Source organism: Lepidochelys kempii, chromosome 1 (assembly GCF_965140265.1).
Source record: "Lepidochelys kempii isolate rLepKem1 chromosome 1, rLepKem1.hap2, whole genome shotgun sequence".
NCBI lineage: Eukaryota > Metazoa > Chordata > Testudines > Cheloniidae > Lepidochelys > Lepidochelys kempii.
Window position 1 is genome coordinate 98,353,237 of NC_133256.1, and position 21,264 is coordinate 98,374,500.

A 21,264-nucleotide genomic window follows, 5' to 3' on the forward strand; every position below is an offset into this window, starting at 1 on the left:
TACCCATGGGGGGAGCGCCCTCTGCAACCCCTGGAGTGACGCCTGCCTGGCGCAGTATAAGGGGAGCTCCGCGCTTCCCCCACCCTCAGTTCCTTCTTGCCAGACAACTCTGACAGAGGGGAAGGAGGGTGGGATGTGGAATAACACATCTCGAAGAACACCAGTTATGGAAAAGGTAACTGTCTTTTCTTCTTCGAGTGATTGCTCATGTGTATTCCACAATAGGTGATTCCAAGCTCTATCGGTTGGAGGTGGGTAGGAGTTCACAAGTTCCCAGGACGGAGGAGAGCCCTGCCGAACCCAGCATAATCCCTGGTTTGGCGGACAATCGCATAGTGCAAGGTGAACATGTGAACCGAAGACCACGTGGCGGCCCTACATATGTCCTGGATGGGGACGTGGGCCATGAAGGCATGGAGGACACCTGTCAGCTCATAGCAGGAGTGGAATCATGAAGTGATCCAATTGGAAAGCTGCTGAGTGGAAATCGGCTGGCCCCTCGCATGCTCAGCCAAGGTGACGAACAGTTGCAAGGACTTTCTGAACGGTTTGGTCCGCTCAAGGTAGAAAGCCAGAGTCCGCCGCACACTGAGCATGTGGAGATGGTGCTCCTCACTGGACGCGTGAGGCTTTGGGAAGAGGACCGGGAGAAAAATGTCCTGACCCATGTGGTAGACGGAGACCACCTTCAGGACGAATGTGTGGTGTGGGCGGAGCTGGACCATGTCCTTATGAAAGACCGTGTATGGAGGCTCGGAGGTCAGGGCCCTGAGCTCCGAGCCGCCATGGCCAACGCGATTGCAACCAGGAAAGCCACCTTCCACGAGAGGTGAGACCAGGAGCACGTGGCCAGTGGTTCAAACGGGAACCCCATGAGATGAGCCAACACCAGGTTTAGGTCCCACTGCAGGACCGGGGGTCTAGAATACAGAAAAAGATGGTCCAACCCCTTAAGGAACCAGCCAGTCATAACATGGGAAAATACCATGTGCCCTTGCACCGGAGGATGGAAGGCCGATATGGCTGCCAGGTGCACCTTGACTGACGAGGGCGCCAGGCCCTGGGCCCTCAGGTGGAAGAGGTAATCAAGGATAAGCTGGATCAGGGCCACCACCAGGGAGACCTGATCCGCCGCCCATCTAGAGAACCGGGACCACTTCACCAAATAAGCACAGCAAGTGGAGGGCCATCGACTTTCGAGTAGGACGTGCTGAACCTGTTCTGAGCACGTCCTTTCCTCTCCGCCTAACCACTGAGCCGTGAGGTGAAGCGTGAGGTGAAGCGCCACTAGGTTGGGATGGAGGAGGCGGCCCTGGTCCTGAGAGAGCAGGTCTGGGCGGAGGGGCAACAGCCATGGTGGAGCTACCGCCAGGCCCATGATGGCCCCATACCAACGCTGCCTGGGCCAAGCCGGGGCAATCAGGAGGATCCGGGCCCTATCTGTCTTCCAATCTGTCCAGGACCCTGCTGATTAGAGGGAACGGGGAAAGGCGTAGAGAAGCCGGCCTGACCAGGACAGGAAGAAGGCATCAGAGATAGGGCCCCTCCTTAAGGCCCCCCCCCCCCGGAGCAGAACCAGGGGCATCACCACTTCTGTCAATTCACGAATAGGTCCACCTGGGGAGTTCCCCACCTTTGGAAGATCCGGTGGGCCACTTCCGGGTGGAGGGACCACTCGTGTTGCGAGGAAAAGTCCCTGCTCAAGCGATCCAACCTCTCGTTCCGGGCGCCCAGAAGGTGGAAGGCCTTCAGGTGGATGTCGTGGGCTATACAGAAGTCCCACAACCTGAGGGCTTTGTGGCAGAGGGCAAAGGATCGGGCCCCGCCTTACCTGTTGATATAGAACATCGAGGCCACGTTGTCTGTGAGGACCCTGACTACCTTGCCTTCCAGGTGAGAGTGGAAGGCCAGGCATGCCAGACCCACCGCCCTCAGCTCCCTGACATTTATATGTAGGTTCAAGTCTTGAGCCGACCACAGGCCTTGGGTCTGAAAGTTCCCCACATGGAGCCCCCAACCCAGGTCCGACGCATCGGACACCAGCTCCAATGATGGGGCCCTGTCCCTAAAAAAGGAGGCATGTTGTTTGGGGCGGACCACCACCGAAGGGAGGTGATCACAGAGTCCAGCATGGTGCGGACCTTGTCCATCCTGTCCGTGGCCTGGGAGAACTTTGAGGCCAACCAGAGCTGGAGGGGCCTCATCCTGAGTCTGGCGTAACGGACCACATATGTGCAAGCCGACATGTGGCCTAAGAGTTGCAGGCAAACCCTGGCTGTTGTCACCGGGAACCTTGTGACTGAGTCGATGAGACCTTTCAGAGTCTCGACTCTGTCTGGGAGGAGAGAGGCGCTGGCCGACACTGCATCCAGGAGTGCCCCGATAAACTCTATACGTTGGACCGGGACGAATGTGGACTTACTTGGTGTTCTTTACCAACAGGCCCAAGGCGGTGCACGTGGACAGGAGGAGTGCCATGTGATCCCTCACCTGCAACCGGGAGGTGCCCTTGACAAGCCAATCGTCCAGACAGGGAAATATCTGGACCCCCCTGTCATCTGAGGTAGGCTGCTATCACCGACATGCATTTTGTAAACATCCTGGAGGCAATGGACAGACCAAACGGGAGGACCGTGAATTGGTAATGATTCTGTCCCACCACAAAATGGAGGAAGCTCCTGTGCCCCTCGAATACGTGGACGTGGAAGTACACGTCCTGTAGATCAAGGGCAGCGTACCAGTCCCCTGGATCTAGGGAGGAGATGATGGAGGCCAGGGAGACCATGCGGAACTTGAGTTTCACCATGTACCGGTTCAGACCTCGCAGTTCCCGGATGGACCTGAGCCCCGCTTTGGCCTTCGGGATAAGGCAATAACAGGTGTAATACCCCTTGCCTATGAACTCCTCAGGCACCACCTCTATCGTTCCTAGTCCTAGGAGCCACCCCACCTTCTGCTCAAGCAGCATTTCATGTGCGGGGTCCCCCAAGAGGGACGGGGGTGGTTGGGGGGGAGGAAGTAAACTGGAGGATGTAACTCCGGGAGATGGTGTTGAGGACCCATCGGTCCAAGGTTCACCGTGACCATTCTGGGAGGAAAGCACACAACCAGTTGGAGAAGGGGAGCTTTATTGGGGGTGGATCCCTGGTGAGGACTGGCAGTGTGCCCCCAAGCCTCCCGTCAAAAATGCCTTTTCTCCGCCTGCTTGCCCTTGGAGGACCCAGGCTGCAGGGTAGGCCGAGACTGCCTCTGAGGGCGTCTCTTATAGTCTCGCTGCTTCTTATGGACGGCCTCATACTTCAGGAGGGCAGCCTGGGCAGGAGTCTGCTGCAGCTTGAACTTAGGTTTTGCCGGAGCCGGGACAGAGGCCCAGAGTCTGGAGAGTCGTGCAAAAGTCTTTCATGCCATGCAGGCTTGTATCCGTTTCCTCCGCAAACATAGCCTTCCCGTCAAACCGGAGATCCTGCATGGAAAACTACGCCCCGCTGGACAGCCCAGAGAGCAGGAGCCATGACGCCCGTCTCATGGACACTGCGGAGGCCACTGATCGTGTGGCCATGGCCACAGCATCTGAGGCTGCCTGCAGGGATGCCCTAGCGGCTGCTACCCCTTCCTCCACTAGCGCCCTGAACTCCTTCCTATTGCACTCCTGGAGGGAGTCCTCAAACTTGGGCAGGGAGCCCCACAGACTGAATTCATACCGGCCCAGAAGAGCCTGATGGTTTGCCACTCGTAACTGGAAGCTCGAAGACTAATAAATTTTCCTTCTGAAAGAGTCCAGTCTCCAAGAGTCTTTGTTCTTTGGGGTTGGGGCTGGTTGACCTTGCTGTTCCCTGTAGTTGACCAACTCGACCACCAGGGAGTTGGGCGCCAGGTGGGTCTACAGGTACTCATGCCCTTCAGTGAGTACAAAGTACTTGTGTTCCGCCTTTTTAGAGATGGGGGCCAACGAGGGTGGTGTTTGCCACAGGGCATTTGAAATCTAAGCCACCCCTACATGGAGAGGCAGGGCCACCATACCCGGTGCCGATGAGGACAACACGTTAAACAGGAAGTCTAAGGGCTCCTCCATCTCCTCTGCTTGGAGGTGGAGGCTTGCTGCCACCCTCTTTAAGAGTTCTTGGTGGGCCCTGAAGTCCTCCTGCGGGCGGGGCAAGGAGGCCAGTACAGTGCTCTGGGTGTCGGCCAGCACCAGAGGGTCCACCACCTGGTCTGACTCTGGGCACGGTGCTGAGGATGTACGTCCCACCGACTCCTTTCTCGGGGGTCTGGAGAGGGAGGCTGATGGTGCTTCCGACGCCCCGGCCACCGAGCAAGCTCCCACTGCGGGCTGCGCCAGAGGCCACGGCGCCCACTGGTACCATTGGACTGGCCACGATGCTCAGTGCCACTGTACCTGCTGTGGCACTGGTGGGGCCAGCTGTTCGGGTTGGCTGGCCTGGCCCATTGAAGAACAGCTACGAACGGAGACCGGGTTGGCATAAGATCTGCTGCTATCTCTGGACTGGGAGGAGTGGCGGTGCCGGGATCTATGAAGGCGATCTTGACGAGGAGGACCGGTACAGACAGTAACAGCTGCTCTGCAAATGTCCTCGACGGGCGGACCTGCGACGGTGATCGATGCCTGGGGCTGTGGTGCCTTGGTGAAGACTTGGAGCAGGAATCCGAGCGGGAATGGCGTTGACGACCGTGCTGTGACCGACTGCAGTACCCTCTCCGAGACAAGGACCGTTGGAGAGGCCCGCAATGGTCCCGTCGATATTCGGTCCTTGAGGACGAGCGGTGCCGAGAGTCCTGGCCTGACAGAACCCAGCCAGACAGTCTGGTCGGTGTTGAGGGCGATGCACATGGACTCTGCCCTGAGCGGTCGCTGAGTGGTGAACGGTATCGGGAACGTTCCCTCGACCGAGACTGGGCTGGAGGCAACTGCGGCGATCCCAACAGCGGCTTGCCTCCAGAGCGTGGGGCTGACATTGGCGGCGCTCCGGGCACCGGCATGGACGTTACATCCTGGGCCGGCTGGAGGGCTTCAGGCGTAGATGGCATCCGGACATCCAGAGAGGCCTGTTCCGAAGGGGCTGGGCTACTCCGCTCAACGTGAGTCGGAGGCCTGGGGCCCAGTGGGGATCGAGGACTGCCCGACATCGGCCTATCCTCTGTCCCAGACTTCCCTCGGTGCCGCTGAGAAGAGGGAGTCTTCCTGGCCCTCTTGGTGTAACCTGTGGATGTGGAGCGGTGCCGACTGGTCGATGGCACTGGAGAGTCGCCGTGTACCGACGCCGCGGTGCCAGGTACTGGTTTGGAGTGGTGAGACAAAGTCAGGATCAGCACCGACTCCATCAGGATGGCATGGAGCCTGATGTCCCTTTCTCTTTTGGTCCGAGACTTAAACGACTTGCAAATCTTGCACCTTTCGCTGATATGGGTTTCTCCCGAACAGTGCAAACAGTCTGTGTGCAGGTCACTTCTTGGCACAGAATGCCTAGAAGAGCCACATGACTTAAACCCCGGGAAGCGGGGCATGTCCCGGCCTGGGCTCACTGACTAACTAAACAGCTAACTAGCTACAGGTACCAACACTGAATGAACTAACAGTTCTGGGGACGAGCTACAACAAAGCTGGAGCAGAGCAGTTCTGATGCACCTTCACTGGCGGCAAGAGGGAACTGAGGGTGGGGGAGGCGCGCAGCTCCCCTTATACCGCGCCAGGAAGGCACTTCCCCCTACAGGTACTGCTAGGGGAAAAACTTCCAGCACCAGTGCACATGGCGAGCACACACACCTATTGTGGAATACACATGAGCAATCACTCAAAGAAGAATATACACATGCAACAATATAATAAGGAATGGTGATGTGTATAGGTGAGTCTAGTCGCTCAAAGACTGTTTAGACTGATATAATTGCTATGATAATTTTCTGGCTCTGTATGGTACTTTTCTGTCTGATGTGCTATGTTCTGCTATGTGTCATCTTTCCCTCTTTTCTTATGGTTTGTTTCTCTTTTTCTCAGAGTTTTCTTACAACAAAGCAACGAGCAAAAGTAAAACATTACTCTCTCTCCCGTACCCACTTCTATATTTTTTCTTACTGTGGCGGAGTGCCAGCTCTGCCACAGTTAAGGACAAGACCAGCTTTCTGTGTAAAGCTTGACTGTTTTAAAGTGCTATATAATCCACATGGTTACTTGGATTGCCTTCAAATTTGGTGTGCCGCATGACGGTGTGGGGTTCAGTTACTGAACCAAATGTGGAGCCATTTGATCAAGAGATTTCCAAGATGCAGCCCCTGGACAAAAACAGCTTTTCTAAAGGTTGAAATATTTTTGCAACTTTTTTTGTGCACAGATAAGAGGTCAAACTATGGCTCAGATCATTGCATCGGAGTCTCAAATGCTCGAGAGGTACCCCAACAAAGTGCATGCCACCTACTAGCCCTATGGAGGAAATCAAATTACAATGTTATTAGCCAAGGAGTTTGGTTTTCCTGTTAGGCGGGCACTGAGCAGTTTTAAGGCTCACATGCTAAATGGATTACACGGTGCATGTGCAGAGATAGCGGTTAATGGGGTTGAAAGCTAGCTATGACTCTCAGGACCTGAATAGCTCAAGGGGGAATGTTACAGTCATTGAACCTGAGCAACATCCAGGCGAGGCAGAAATCTGAAGTTTAAAAAAGGAGACATGTTGCTCAAATCTGCTTCTGTCAAAGGGTGTTTCCTCTTTGGGGGAAATATAATCTGAGTACAGCAGAATATTCAGTAGCCAATGAAACTATTTTAAAAACAAAATAATTTATATATGTACATTCTCACTGGGATGAGAGGGTGATTAACGGTGGAACAATAGGTGACAATAGGGGGAGAAGGGTTTGGGGTGCAGCAAAGGGAGGGGTGATTATGAGTAGGGAGGGGGTCAGGTGATGGCAATGGGTGGGAGCTTGGTGAAGCAGGAGGAGAGGATGGATACTGGGAAAGGGGACATGGGGGTGAGTGACAGGAGGTGAATAGGAGCAGGGGCTCCTGTCATCCCCACATTGTCCCCTCCTGTGTCCCAGAATTTTGTTGGGAGGTGGGTGCTGCCCATCTACTGTGGTCTGACCCCCCTGTAATACCCCTATCTCCCTCTTGTGTGAAAGGTTCTGTGGTGTCCCTTGCCCTTCAGGGGTTACCTGAGTCCCTCTCCCTATTCTATCATGCGAGCTGGGACTTGGGGGTGCTTGCCCTTTCCCTGTCCCTCATGTGAACCAGGATCTGGAAAAGCCCTTCCCACTGGGTGGAGAGATGAGAATATGCATCCTGGGATCATGAGCCAAAAACATGTTTCTGACACGGGGTAAGGAGTTGAGAATGGACATGCCTGATGGATCTCACAGACTATCCAGCACCGGACAGGGAAGGGGAACAACTACTGATATGAATAGAGGAGTTGACACATCTCAGAGCTATTGTTCTGAGATGTATTAATCTTCATAGGGTGTTCTCATTCAGCTGAGACCATCACATTCACACCTCTCAAAATCTCCTCTACTTGCAGGGATTACCTTTTGCTGCAGACCCCCATGTAGCTAAGCATTTGATGATGATTAATTTCATAAATAGTATAGCAGAGCTCTGTTGAAGTTAAGACTGAGAAAATGTTTTCTGTTTAAAGAACGATTTTTCTAAGTGTTCTACCATCCAAATGCGTACCTGGATTGTCTTGATAGTTACTGTGTCACTATGGGGCCATGGGGTATGGTTAAGTTTTTAAAATTTAGCGTAATTTGAGTAAGAGGTACCTGAGATACCGCCCCCATGCCTTCCTTCCAAAACAAAAGCTTTTCTTCAAAGTTCACAGATTCTACCTTTTTGTATGTATTTTGTATGTGTGTGCACAAGTGTGTTGTGCATCTGGCTTATAAAATATAAATTGCTTAATTGGACTGGTAGGGGAGGGTGAGCTGTCTGGCTGGGAGAGTACATGTTGTGGGGAATAGTGAGGGAGGGAGGGAGGCATAACAGTCACCAATCACAAGCTTAAATTTACTGTAACCACCATGTAATACAACTGTCACGCTCTCGGGACCCAGACCATGTCTAAGATTTCTCTCAGCAGCTTATTAGCAACTACACACTTCAAACATTTCAAAGCACATCCATTATCCCCATTCTACTGAAACAAAGTGTACAGGGGAGAGGACTCATACAGCAGTATGAGGACTCATACATATATTATCCCCATTCTACTGCAACAAAGTGTACTTGGGACTCATACAGCAAATGTGTGACCTAGCAGGTAGGACAGTGGACTGGGACTTAGAAAACCTGGGTTCTGTTCCCAGTTCTGCCACTAGCCTGCTAGAGGACTTTGGCCAAGTCACTTCAGCTCTTTGTGCCTCACTATCTCCATGTGTACAAAGGGAATAATGACGTTTCTCTCCTTGAGATCTACTGATGAAAATCACTTTGTAAGAACTAGGTATTATTAACATTATTTGCTCATAAGAGTGTCTGAAGTGCACATCTATAGGACCATTAAAAACTACCAACAGCATTTTTCTCTTTTTGTTTTCTCAAAACCAGAAAATTAAATGGTAAAAAAACTTAGTTAATCCATAGTTAAGTTTGCCTGGCGATAGCTTGTGCCCTTCCAGAACACAGAGTTCAGAAAAACTCAAACTTGTGAAAACTAGGAAATATAGAGTTAAGGTATGCATCCACAGAACGCTAACTCTGCCCTCTTTGAGTGATGCCCCAATACACCTATTACACACACACACACACTCTCTGCCTTTGCCCTGTACAAGAACAAGAGGCATTTACACTTCTACAGTTAAGCCTGCTCCACAGAAAGAACACACCTGCTAAATTTTACAAGTCTCTTCAATCCCTTTTACAACACCTTTACCCTTATGTACACAATGACATCTAAGACTATACTTTCACTTATACCTCATTAGTGTGGTCTGAATTTAATCTCCCACCTGATTTCTACACAATGCAATGCTGAAAGGAAGCATACTAGATCTCTCACAGTAGCATGCACCTTTCCTTTGATCACACACACACACACACAGGGGTCGGGAGAGGGCCTCACACACATCCCCAGAGAGACACGGTCCCCTCATTTGTCTCGTATCACAATTACAACTCTTCCAAGCTGCTCTATCTTATTTCTCTACCATTCACTACAGCTACACCTAACACAGTGAATACAGCTGGAGTATATGCAAATAATCATCAGTGGCTCTTACCTGCTTCAGGGAGGCAGAGTTAAGGTTGCACAGATGTGTACCTTTAACACTATTTCCTGGTTTTAACAAGTTTGAGTTTTGTTGAACGCAGTGTTCTGGAAGTGCACAAACTATTGCCAGGAAACCTTAACTCTGGGTTAACAAAGTTTTAAGTCATTTAATTTAACTCTAGTTAGTGTTCTTATATACAGCAAAAACATGTAATAAAAACTGATGAAGGGGGAGGCTGTGCTATAAAAGGCTCTTAATGATCTAAATATAAGTCTACATACCTTTATTTTAGTGTTTTCTATCAAATGCTGAGCCATTGATTTTATCAGAACTTCAAAGAAAAACCACGAATACTGAAAAGAAAACGAAATTATTGCGTTATATAAAACTGCAAAACTAGTCTAAAATTTCCAAAATTAAATTAGTCTTTTTGCAGCCAATGACAACCTGGATGCAATTAACTATTTACAACATCTGCTAGGAAAGAGATGACATATTGTTTCTTAACGGTTCAGTTCTGAGGATTAGGCTCTACTTTATTAGAAACAAGAAGGAAAAAGGAAAAGTTTTTTGACAAATACCTTAAGCAGCTTGTTGCTTGTAAGAAAGTCAGCAGATGGTTTAAGAATTGTTGTCATGGATTTGGTCAGTTCTTCATGTACAGTCTTATAATCAGAAGCAATATAAGGCTCAGCTTTATAAGCATACTTGCCGGAAAAAGGAAACAGAATGTAACATGTGGAATTTTAAATAAATGCAACTATTTTTAATGTGATTAGTTTTAAAGAAGCAAACAAATTGCTTTATTTTGTATACCTTGACATATGACCTCAAGTAGATATCCAATCCTTCTTCGTGGCACTGTGCAACAATATGGATAATAACCCTAAAAAAAGATAGAAATGAACAATAAACATTATGTTCTGCTGTAACAAAAATGTTTACTTTGATTACAGATCAGTTCATTTCTGCAACTTACTACCACATGGAGAAATCTCACATGGGCACAAACCATTAATCATTTAAACACACTGGACCACTTAAATTCTTTACCTTGTCACATTGACTGTAACTTCCTCTTGAGTAGTTCTAGTGAGAACTCTAAACAATTGGTTTAGAATTGTAGGCAGGAAAGCTATCATCACATGGCTCTCCATAGCATGAAGACTCTAAGAGAAAGAAATAGAGTAGTAATATTACTTCCTTGTAGTCAAGCCATTTAACATTATTTTCAAAACTCCTCTACAATCTACTTGGAGAACTACGTTCTTAGAAAAAGAACTTTCCCCTTCAAAGAAAGGGGGAAAAGGAGGATCTGGGAAATTATAAGGCTTTTTGAAAATCTAAATACACTATATTCACCCTCTTGTCCACATGCTTGTTGACCCCCTCAAAGAATTCCAATGTTGACTATTCCCCAACAAATTATGTTCATCTATGCAACTGACAATTTTGATCTTTACTATAGTTCAACCAGCTTGCCTGGTACTGAAGTCAGACTTACCGGCCTGTAATTGCCGGAGTCACCTCTGGAGCCCTTTTTAAAACTTGGCGTCACATTAACTACCCTCCAGCCATTTGGTACAGAAACTGATTTAAATGATAGGTTACAGACTAGTTAGTAGTCTTGCAATTTCACATTGGAGTTCCTTCAGAATTCTCGGGTGAATACCATCTGGTCCTGGTGCCTTATTACTGTTTAGTTTATCAATTTGTTTCAAAACCTCCTCTAATGACACCTCAATCTGGAACAGGTCCTCAGATTTGTCACCTAAAAAGAATGGCTCAGGTTTGGGAATCTCCCTCACATCCTCAATCGTGAAGACCGATGTAAAGAATTCATTTAGTTTCTCCGCCATGGTCTTACCCTTGAGTGCTCCTTTGGCATCTCGACTGTCCAGTGGCCCCACTGGTTATTTAGCAGGCTTCCTGCTTCTGATACACAAACATTTTTTTACTATTACTTTTTGAGTCTTTGGCTAGCTGTTCTTCAAATCCTTTTTTGGCCTTCCTAACTATATTTTGATACTTCATTTGCCAGAGTTTGGGCTCCTTTCTGTTTTTCTCACTAGGATTTAACTTCCACTTTTTAAAGGGTGCCTTTTTGCCTCTCACTGCTTCTTTTACTTTGTTGTTTAGCTATGGTGGCTCTTTTTTGGTTCTGTTACTATGTTTTTTAATTTGGGGTACACATTTAAGTTGAGCCTCTATTATGGTGTCTTTAAAAAGTTTCCATGCAGCTTTGCAAGGATTTTACTTTTGGTGCTGTACCTTTTAATTTCTGTTTAACTAACCTCCTCATTTTTGTGTCGTTCCCCTTTCTGAAATTAAATGCTACAGTGTTGGGCCACTGTGTCTTTTCCCTGCTACAGGGATGTTCAATTTAATTATATTATGGTCACTATTACCAAGCGGTTCAGCTATATTCACCTCTCGGATCTGATCTTGTGCTCTACTTAGGAGTAAATCAAGAACTGCCTCTCCTCTTGTGGGTTCCAGAACTAGCTGCTCCAAGAAGCAGTCATTTAAGGTGTCAAGAAATTTTATCTCTGCATCCCGTCCTGAGGTGGTATGTACCTCAATCTGGGGTAGTTGAAATCCCCCATTATTATTGAATTTTATATTTTAATAGTCTCTAATCTCCTTGAGCATTTCACAGTCACTATCACCATCCTGGTCAGATGGTCGTAATATATCCCTACGGCTATATTCTTACTATTCAAAGAGATTCTATGATACAGTTTGGTTCATTTAAGATTTTTACTTCATTTGATTCTATGCTTTCTTTCATATATAGTGCAATTCCCCCACCAGCACGACCTGTTCTGTCCTTCTGATATATTTTGTATATCTTATTGTGTCCCGTTGATTATCCTCATTCCACCAAGTTTCTGTGATGCCTAATATATCAGTATCCTCATTTAATACAAGGCACTCTAGTTCACGCATCTTATTATTTAGACTTCTAACATTGGTATATAAGCACTTTAAAAGCTGGTCACTTTTTAGCTGTTTCCCATTACATGATGTAATTGAATAAGACTTTTTTTCATTTGACTGTTTCTCATCAGATACCACCTGTATTTCATCTTCCATACTGAAAACTGACTATTTATTCTGACAATTAAAACTGACGATTCTCCTCCTTACTAGGACTTAGAGCAGGGGTTGGCAACCTTTGGCATGCGGTGCATCAGGGTAATCTGTTGGGGGCCACAAGACATTGTGTTTACATTGACCACCTGCAGGCATGGCCCCCCGCAGCTCCCAGTGGCCTCAGTTCGCCGTTCCTGGACAATGGGAGCTGTGGGATGCCGCGGGCTGCAGGGTCGTGCTGGCCGCCACTTCCCACAGCTCCCATTGGCCAGGAACGGTGAACCGTGTGGGGCCGTGCCTGTGGACAGTCAATATTAGCAAAATCTCTCGTGGCCCACCAGCCGATTACCTTGTATAGACTCCCCCTTTCCCAATTTCTAATAAATCTAAACCCCTCTCCCATATACCATCCTCTCATCCACACGAGACCCCGCAGTTCAGCCTGTCTAACTGGCCCTGTGAGTGGAACTGGAAGGATTTTAGGGAATGATACCATGAAGGTCCTGAACTTCAATCTCTTACCTAGCAGCCTACGTTTGACCTCCAGGACCTCTCTCCTCTCCTTCCCTATGTCATTGGTACCTACATGTACCACGACCACCAGCTCCTCTCTTGCACTACACATAAGTCTACCTAGATGTCTGGAGAGATCTGCAACCTCCGCACCAGGCAGGCAAGTCACCATGCGGTTCTCCTGGTCATCGTAAACCCAGCTATCTATGTTTCTAATGACTGAATCGCCCATAACTATTACCTGTCTCTTCCTAATAAGTTCCCTCCCCCGGAGAGGTATCCTCAGTGCAAGAGGATACCACATCATCATCTGGAAGCAGGGTCCCAACTATGGGATCGTTTCCCTCTGCTCCGGGTGGGTGTTCTCCTCACCTGAGGCTTTCATCCTCCTCAGCAGCACAGAGGCTGTCAGACTGGGGATGGGACCGTCCTACTGTGTCCCAGAAAGTCTCATCTATGTACCTCTGTCTCCCTTAGCTCCTCCAGTTCAGCTACCCTGGTCTCAAAAGCCCGTACTCGGTCTCTGAAGGCCAGGAGCTCCTTGTACTGAATGCACACATATGCCACCTGCCCATAGGGCAGGTAATCATGAATGTTGCATTGGGTGCAATAAACTATGATAAAGTGCACTAGGGAACCTTTAGTGCACACCAGCAGGGTCTGCATGGACCAGTCAATGCAGTGATACTCAGACCTCAGTGGTTCAGGAGCCAAATTAGCAATCAACATTACCCAAAAGAGCCACAGTAGTGTGAGTTCATTGTTTCATTTACTATAGTGCTATATATTTATATTTAAATAGTATGACAAGAAAAATCTATATAATTTTCACAGCAAAATGACTGACCAAGTATTATTTTATCAACTACAATTGGTTAATAACATGGTAAAAGCATACTGATAGGGTAATAACTTAGACTGATTAGTAATTACATCACACCGAGTTTTAATAACATGTGCTGCAAAGAACCACAGGAGACACATTAAAGAGCCTCTTGCGGCTTAAGAGCCACAGTCTGAGTATCATTGAGTTAATACATTCACGTTACTGGGATTCAGAAATCACATCCCTGTAGTCCGCATTACTGCTCCACGTAGACAAGCCTTTAGATGCAAGAAACTCTGGTTTCCCCCCCCCCCCCGCCAGTGTTTACTGGATAAACATCCATTTCATTTATTTTGTATCGGGAGGTTTTATTGGTGGTTATTGATTAAAATTGAAAATTGGAAGCTCTATATATTAAATATAATAATACTGCTGTGTATTTATTTGGCACTTGACATTTGATGATTTCAAAATAATGTCAGGAAAGAAGGATGGTTTTGTGGTTAATGCACTACACTGGGACACAGAAGAGCTGGCTTCAATTCTCAGCTTTTCCAGACTTTCTGCTTGACCTTGGGCAAGTCACATCATCTCTGTGTCTCAGCTCCATATTTAAAATGAAGATAATACTGTGTCCTTTTTTCCACCCTTTCTATGCCTTGCTTATTTAGACTGTAAATTCTTTAAAACAGGGATAATGTCTTACTGTGTGTATGCACAGTGCCCAGGCACAATGAAGACCTAATCTCAGTTGCAGCTTTGAGACAGTAAAGTAATAGATGATAAGTACCTTACAAACATCCATTAATTTAGCCTTACTACATTCCTGTGATGCAGACAGTCATCCTCTGTGAGGCACAAGGAGATTAAGTTTCAGAATGGTAGTCGTGTTAGTCTGTATCAGCAAAAAGAACAAGGAGTACTTGTGGCACCTTAAAGACTAACACATTTATTTGAGCATAAGCTTTCGTGGGCTAAAACCTACCTCATCGGATGCATGCAGTGGAAAATACAGTAGGAAGATATATAAAACCCAACCCCCCCCCCAGAACATGAAAAAATAGGTGTTGCCATACACACTATAATGAGAGTGATCAATTAAGGTGAATACCTTATAATTGATCACTCTCATTATAGTGTGTATGGCACCACCCATCTTTTCATGTTCTGTGTGTGTGGCGGTGTATATATCTTCCTACTGTATTTTCCACTGCATACATCCGATGAAGTGGGTTTTAGCCCACGAAAGCTTATGCTCAAATAAATTTGTTAGTCTCTAAGGTGCCACAAGTACTCCTCATTCTTTTTAAGGAGATTAAGGTGACTTGTACAAGTCACACAGAAAATTGATGGAAAAGCCAGGAATAGTACTAGGTCTCTGGACTCCAAGTTCTGTGCCTTAACCACAATATTATTTTTCTGGTCTCCAAAGGCAACATGTTGAAGTTGATGTTTTGTTAACCTTAATATAGTTTTGTTTTGTTTTGTTAGTTATGTTTTGTTAACCTTAATCACATTGGCCAAGATGCAGATATATAAAGTTTGGTCCCTAAATCCGTATTTCAGCCTCTTAAAAAGTGGCTTGATTTTCTGAGGGGCTAACTACCCATAATTAAGTCAACAAGAGCTGCATGTACTTATGAAAATAAATAGATTTAGGTGCCTGGCCTTCAGCAGCTATTTTAAAATTCTGGCCAATTTGGCTAAATTAACATTCCTGTGGGAACCTTACTTTTTTGTTCAAGCTATATCAATCTTGAGAGAAGGTAGTTGAGATGACTGGGGGCTAAACCTAGCCAAACTCCATCATTATTGCATACTGATTTGCAGCCCCACCCTCAATTGATATGACCACAGTCCTTTCCCCCTCTCCCCCACTTCCCAATTTTATTAAATCTGTTACATCACTGCTGTTTTGTACCTTAAGATACTTTACAAGATCAGTTCCTAAGGCCTGGGCTCCAGACTCCGTTTTCTGACAGTACTCAAAAAAATTGTGTAAGTGCTGGTCCTACCAAAAACAAGAGAACCAAAGTTAATCAGCAATAACTGAAGTTTAATTCCATAATCAAAAGAGGAACAAAGCAATGCACTTCCAAATGCCAATATAAAATAGGTGTATAACAAACAGCCAAAAACTTCAACCACATTAAATGGATCCATTACTGAAAAATCATTTCACAAAAATAGCATGTATATTTCCTTAAAAATAATTTACATGGAGAAAAACGTTACTACAATTACCCTGATTAACAGTAATAAACATGTATTGTCTAAGTCCTGTATTTGATTCTATCAGTACAGAACCCAAAATACTAATCCAAAATATAGTAATCTGTAGATACAACTATATGTGAAGACAGCCACATCCAGCAGTGCAAAACTAACTACGGTTTTGTTTTTAAATTTTAAGTAAATGTTTTTAGTACTTGTCAAAGATGCCAAGTGAGTAGCTGAGACTAAAATCATATTTATCTTCAGATCAATACAGTAAAGGTATTGTCCATGCAGCTTTCTCACACTGACACGCTTTAAATCTCGAGCTGACCTAAAAACCACTTTTAGCTGTCAGAGGGAAGATCACTCTTCATGACCATTCAATCCTTTAGCTCTCTACTTACACTGACAACAAGCATGTCAGTTAACACTGTAATGGTTTTAATGTGAATAACTGGAATTGGATTGAGACTGGCACTTTTCACTTTGGTTAAAAATGGGGCTGGACTCAAATGTGAACCGATGACTTAGACAAAAGGCTTTGTATTTGATAATCATTTTAAAATTCGCTGCAGCATACAGTACGTTTTATATATTAACTAGGGGGGAGCTTTTCAGAGGCACAAAAAGGGAGTTGGCAGCCTTCTGTGTGTTTCTTTTGTATCTTTTGTGTGTTTGAAAATCTCCTTTATATATTGTATTCATGCTACAAAGACACCTTAATCATAAAATATTTGTCCTGGTTTTAAACTTACCTGTGTGTATACAGTAGAAACTAGATGCGTAGAAATTTTTAACAATGGTTTGCCTCCATCTACCCATTTAATTTCAGGACCAGAATGCTGTTTGCGCACAAAGAGGAAAAATAATATATTATGTCAGCATACTAACCCAAAACAACAGGATAGTGGTTTGCATACCATATAGGTGCACATTTCAGACTGTCCTCAAAACTGTAAACTTGTACATATAAAGTAAAATTGTGCAATGAATAAATCTCATTAATAATAAATAATTGAAAGGCAATGCCACTAAAATCATTATGAAGTATGTATGTAGTTACTCAATTAGAAATGGTTCTTTTTAAAGACAAACTGTCCCATTGTATTGGCATCACATGAAAAACTTGCAGGTGGATGAACTTTATGGGTTAAATAGGCTAACTAACAGTGGATTTTTCTTGTAAGATATGGGTTTTCTGACTCTCCTTTAAGTGTAGGGGAAATCTTCTGGACTACAGGAAATCCTCATTTGACTGGCTGTTCTTGAGAAGGACAGTCAATCAGAGCTGCTGCTTGCACTAATATAAACTGGTGTCTTCGAATGTGTGGCAGTCAGTGTTCCCTTTCCCTCTCATTTGGGAATATCAGAGCAGTACTCAGCTCTCTAAAGTGAGATCCTGTTGGGGATCTGTTGATTCCTGCTTACCCTGCGCATAGGTGCTAGAACTAGGCATGCTAGGAATGCTGCCACATCCCCTGGCTTGAAGTGGTTTCCATCATATAAAGGATTTACAGTTTGGTTCAATGGCTCTCAGCACCCCCACTATACAAACTGTTCTAGTATCCCTGACCTGCATCTAGACGTTCTAGTCCTCCGGATGCTAAGACTTGGGAGGAGAGGGTGAAGAGCTAAGTGCTTCCCTAAAATTAAGGGGAGGGTGGGACAGACATGGCTGGATTATGAAAAGCAAAGAGATGGGGGGGAAGTTAGAGAGTGAAAAGGTGGTGGTGCGGAGGACTGGACACAGAGAAGGTAGAGAAGCAACTCTCCCAATTAATTCCCTCTTCTAAGTTGAGTTCTGGCCTCCCCCCGCTTGCCTCATTCCCCCTTCAATTAATTTCCCTTTTACTTTCTGCATATCTCCCCCGACCCTTCTACATTGGCATCTTTTTATGACTTTATGTAAAGTTATAATCTACAGATTTTGTTTTGCCAATGCTGGCAGGTAGGATTTTAGCAGCTCCAAGATTCAGTTTGTGGAACAAGGGCTTTTCTTGGGTGAGAGGTTTATTGAAAGAGAAGTGCATGGATAAGGTGACATTCTAATAAAAGTTAAGAAAAGAACTTCAGATGAATTTGCAAAGCCTTCTTGTGTATTTAAATTTAATTTAAAGTATGTCACGCTATAATTGGGAAGTTTTTCATTGGATGAGATGAAGTGGCCAGACCTTGGAATTAGTATGCATGGACCATCAGTTAGGCACACTCTTCCCTGAATAAAATCTTGGCCAACAAATCATCAACTTAAGGACGCACATATATTCCCAGTTCATGTGTGTGTGGAGCAACGGCAACTGAACATTTGCATCACTTGCTGAACAAACACCAATATTAAAGAGTGTCTTGGTCTGTCTATTCTAGATTATAAAACTCCAAGAGAATATCTTGGGTGCAACTGAAATACTCTTGAAATGCTTACTACCTTTCCTAATATTATTCTGCTACACAAATGCATATTCCTAGCAAACACGCAGCCACTAAAGAGGCTCTAAATAAAAAGCCTCAAACTATGGTCATAATAAAAATTATGATAGTTTATTTTTAAGTTATATATACTACAGATAACTAAGCAAATGGCAACAATTCTACCACTGGATTTTGAAACAAATGGAGGACCTTTCAGTGTATCAAGAGAGAAAGAACAGATTTGGTATATAGGGAATATTCCTTATACCAGGAGCAGGAATCAGTACAGAACAACTGCTTGCACAAATGTTGTTTTTTAAATTTTTGTTATTAGTCTATTTTTCTCTGCACAGACAACATCCAGTTTTTCACTATTACAAAAAAAACCGCGATCACAATATTTAAAAGCTTCTCAGACATAACACACAAGGGATAATAGAAAAAAACACTCGATTACATAAAAATCTATATGGGTGCAGGTTGACTCAAGTCCTTGTGAAGCAAAATGACAGGATTTGCTCATATGATTTCTCTAATTTATTTATTTTAGGACTCCACATCAGTTACATCTCCTCTGCAATACATTCTATGTCACACATTCTGTATCTTGGAAGAGTCATAAAACAAATGTTTTAACTGGAAAATGGCTACTTAAAATTCTTACAAAGCTTAGAACTGAGCATAAGCCCATTTTATTTCTTGTATTCTCTTTTGTGAAACACAAAGAAACAAATATACCTATACACCTATCTAGGTACTGTACCTTGCCAATCCCAAGTTCCTGATAGCTAAGATAGCCTGATGGAAGATTAGCTGACACAGGAATGTGCTGCTCATTTGTCACTACTCTCCCATCTTTTAATAGTGGAAGCCAAGAATAGCCAACTACAAGAAATAAAATGGAATTAATATTTTACATATATTACGTATTTTTTAATTAAAGGCCTATATGAGAGCTTCAGTGGCCTCCTCTCTATGTATAACATATACATGGTTACATGATTTCTGGTTTACAAAGACCCAACTTGTTGAACAGACTATAAACAAAGCTAAAAATGTTAAAAAAGAAACAATATATTGTTACCTTCAGGTAAAAAATTGTAACATTTTAATTTGCTTGACACTAAAATTCATAGTTCTTAAAACAAATTGAAATTAAAGATAAATATTTCAAGTGGCAAATCTATTTTTCCACTATAATTAATATTTCAGAATTACCTCCATCAATGCAACAAGTATCCAGTATACCAGCTAAATCTACTTTTTGAAATCTGCTAAACCATTCTTAAAAGTAAAAAGGGTCAACAAGCCAAACCTTGTGTTTCAATTACATCTTTCTTCTTGGTACTGCCTTTGCTTGAATTATCACAGCTGACATGGTAGAATGTGAAAAACAAATGATGTTTTCCATGTAGCTGTGTGGGCAATTCTATTTTAATCTGAAAGGCAGATAAACATCAGCTTCAGTGATTTTTGTGAAGAAAAAGTATTCAGACATGCAGAGGCACATCATACTAGTTAATGAACAACAAGCATGCATTTGTCCACTCTGACCTGAGAACAACACTTGGTTTCAATTAGATTTGAAGAAAGATTTAAGAATGCAGTCATACAATGTGTAGGTTTTACATTAATTATGTAGAAGTAATAGTTTGAAAGATAATGATAGGGTCTGATTTTAATGTTTTTGCAAAGCCAGCATGAAAATAAATAAATCAAGGGACAAAAAAGTTTAGTTTAATTTTCATAATGTAAAAGTGAATGAAGCAATAAGCATAATTAATAATACTACAGACAACACTGTATTTTCAATTACAATTAGAGCTTTAGTTCAATTTAAATTAAATAAAAAATTATAAAGAAACTTCTGAAGTTGAGAAATTAAATACATAATACACTTTACCCCTCCCCCCAAGTGGGCACACTGTCTCCACATTAGTCTGTTTTGCAATCTGTGAAACTTGTAAAAATACATACTGAAAGCCAGTAAAAGTGAAGTCTCAATTAGAATTGCTTACCTCATCATAAAACTCTGGGTTTTGATGGTGATGTAAAACATTGGCAAATGCATTTCTTGTAAACACTGGTCCACCTGGTCTACCATAGACACACTAAGAATCAGGAGAAGGGAAAAAACGGTCCTTTGTCATTCTTAGCTTATATTCCTCCTTGCTGTCAAGAGTATAAAGTATTTTATTTTTTCTTACATATCTCCTTTAAAAATAATGTTTTGCAATGCAATTTTTTTATAGCTCATGACACATTTTAATCAAGTTTTAGCCTCTTTTTACTATTGGGAAATACAATGGATACTGAGCTAAAACTCAAAGCGTTAAAAAAATTAATCTTGCATTAATATTCTTTGGATTGTGGGTTGTGGACAAGTGCACTGTATTAAAATAAGCTTGAACAACTATATTAAAATTGAATATTTTAAAAACAAATTGGAGAAATTTAAAACATGAAGAATGGAAAGCAAAGAAATGTTCATTTGCTCAAAGATTAGGCTCAGCTAAAAAGAGACCACTTTACCAGTAACTGCTGTTCTTCAAGAGTAACTCTGTGCATTCACAGTTATGGGATTTGGTATCCCTTGTTGATGGGCAGATGAAAGGCCAGAGAAAGAAAGTATTGTTTTTTCCCTGTTCTGACTGGTAATGTGCTGAGATAGCAGCCAGGTGCACTTTTTAGAGAGACTAATGAGAGTTCCTGAACTTGAGATGTATACTGCTCTTGTGTAGTATAGCTAGCATTTTGTGTTTTCCCTCAAGAGACTGAATGTCCCCAGTTCCTGAGTATGGAGGTGGCTAATTAATTATTGAACCAGCCAATTTTGCAGCGGTGTCATATGTAGGCAGGCATATATATAGTGTGTCACATGTCATAATTGCCATGACACCCATTAGCTTAAGGAATAACTTTGCACGTTGATTCAGGTAGGCTCTTTAGGCTGGTGCTTTCTGGATGCCGAGGAATCT

At 44.1% G+C, this 21,264-nt stretch overlaps 1 protein-coding gene across 22 annotated transcripts in view; it reads right to left on the bottom strand.

The window, feature by feature from the left end:
* The window catches only part of DOCK9 (dedicator of cytokinesis 9), a 336,209-nt gene that overhangs the window by 126,923 nt on the left and 188,022 nt on the right, over positions 1-21,264 (bottom strand). For 21 of the 22 annotated variants that reach the window (XR_012159418.1, XM_073348476.1, XM_073348510.1 and 18 more), the window contains 9 exons: positions 20,305-20,397; positions 19,602-19,725; positions 19,050-19,171; positions 16,633-16,719; positions 15,582-15,671; positions 10,279-10,394; positions 10,042-10,111; positions 9,807-9,932; positions 9,507-9,578 (listed from right to left, as the gene is read on the bottom strand). Coding sequence is in view for 21 of the 22 variants with exons in the window: in XM_073348476.1 (XP_073204577.1) it covers positions 9,507-9,578; positions 9,807-9,932; positions 10,042-10,111; positions 10,279-10,394; positions 15,582-15,671; positions 16,633-16,719; positions 19,050-19,171; positions 19,602-19,725; positions 20,305-20,397 (900 nt within the window). In the remaining variant the exon portion in view is untranslated. The remainder of the gene's footprint in view (positions 1-9,506; positions 9,579-9,806; positions 9,933-10,041; positions 10,112-10,278; positions 10,395-15,581; positions 15,672-16,632; positions 16,720-19,049; positions 19,172-19,601; positions 19,726-20,304; positions 20,398-21,264) is intronic. The other variant, XM_073348448.1, reaches the window with a different exon arrangement.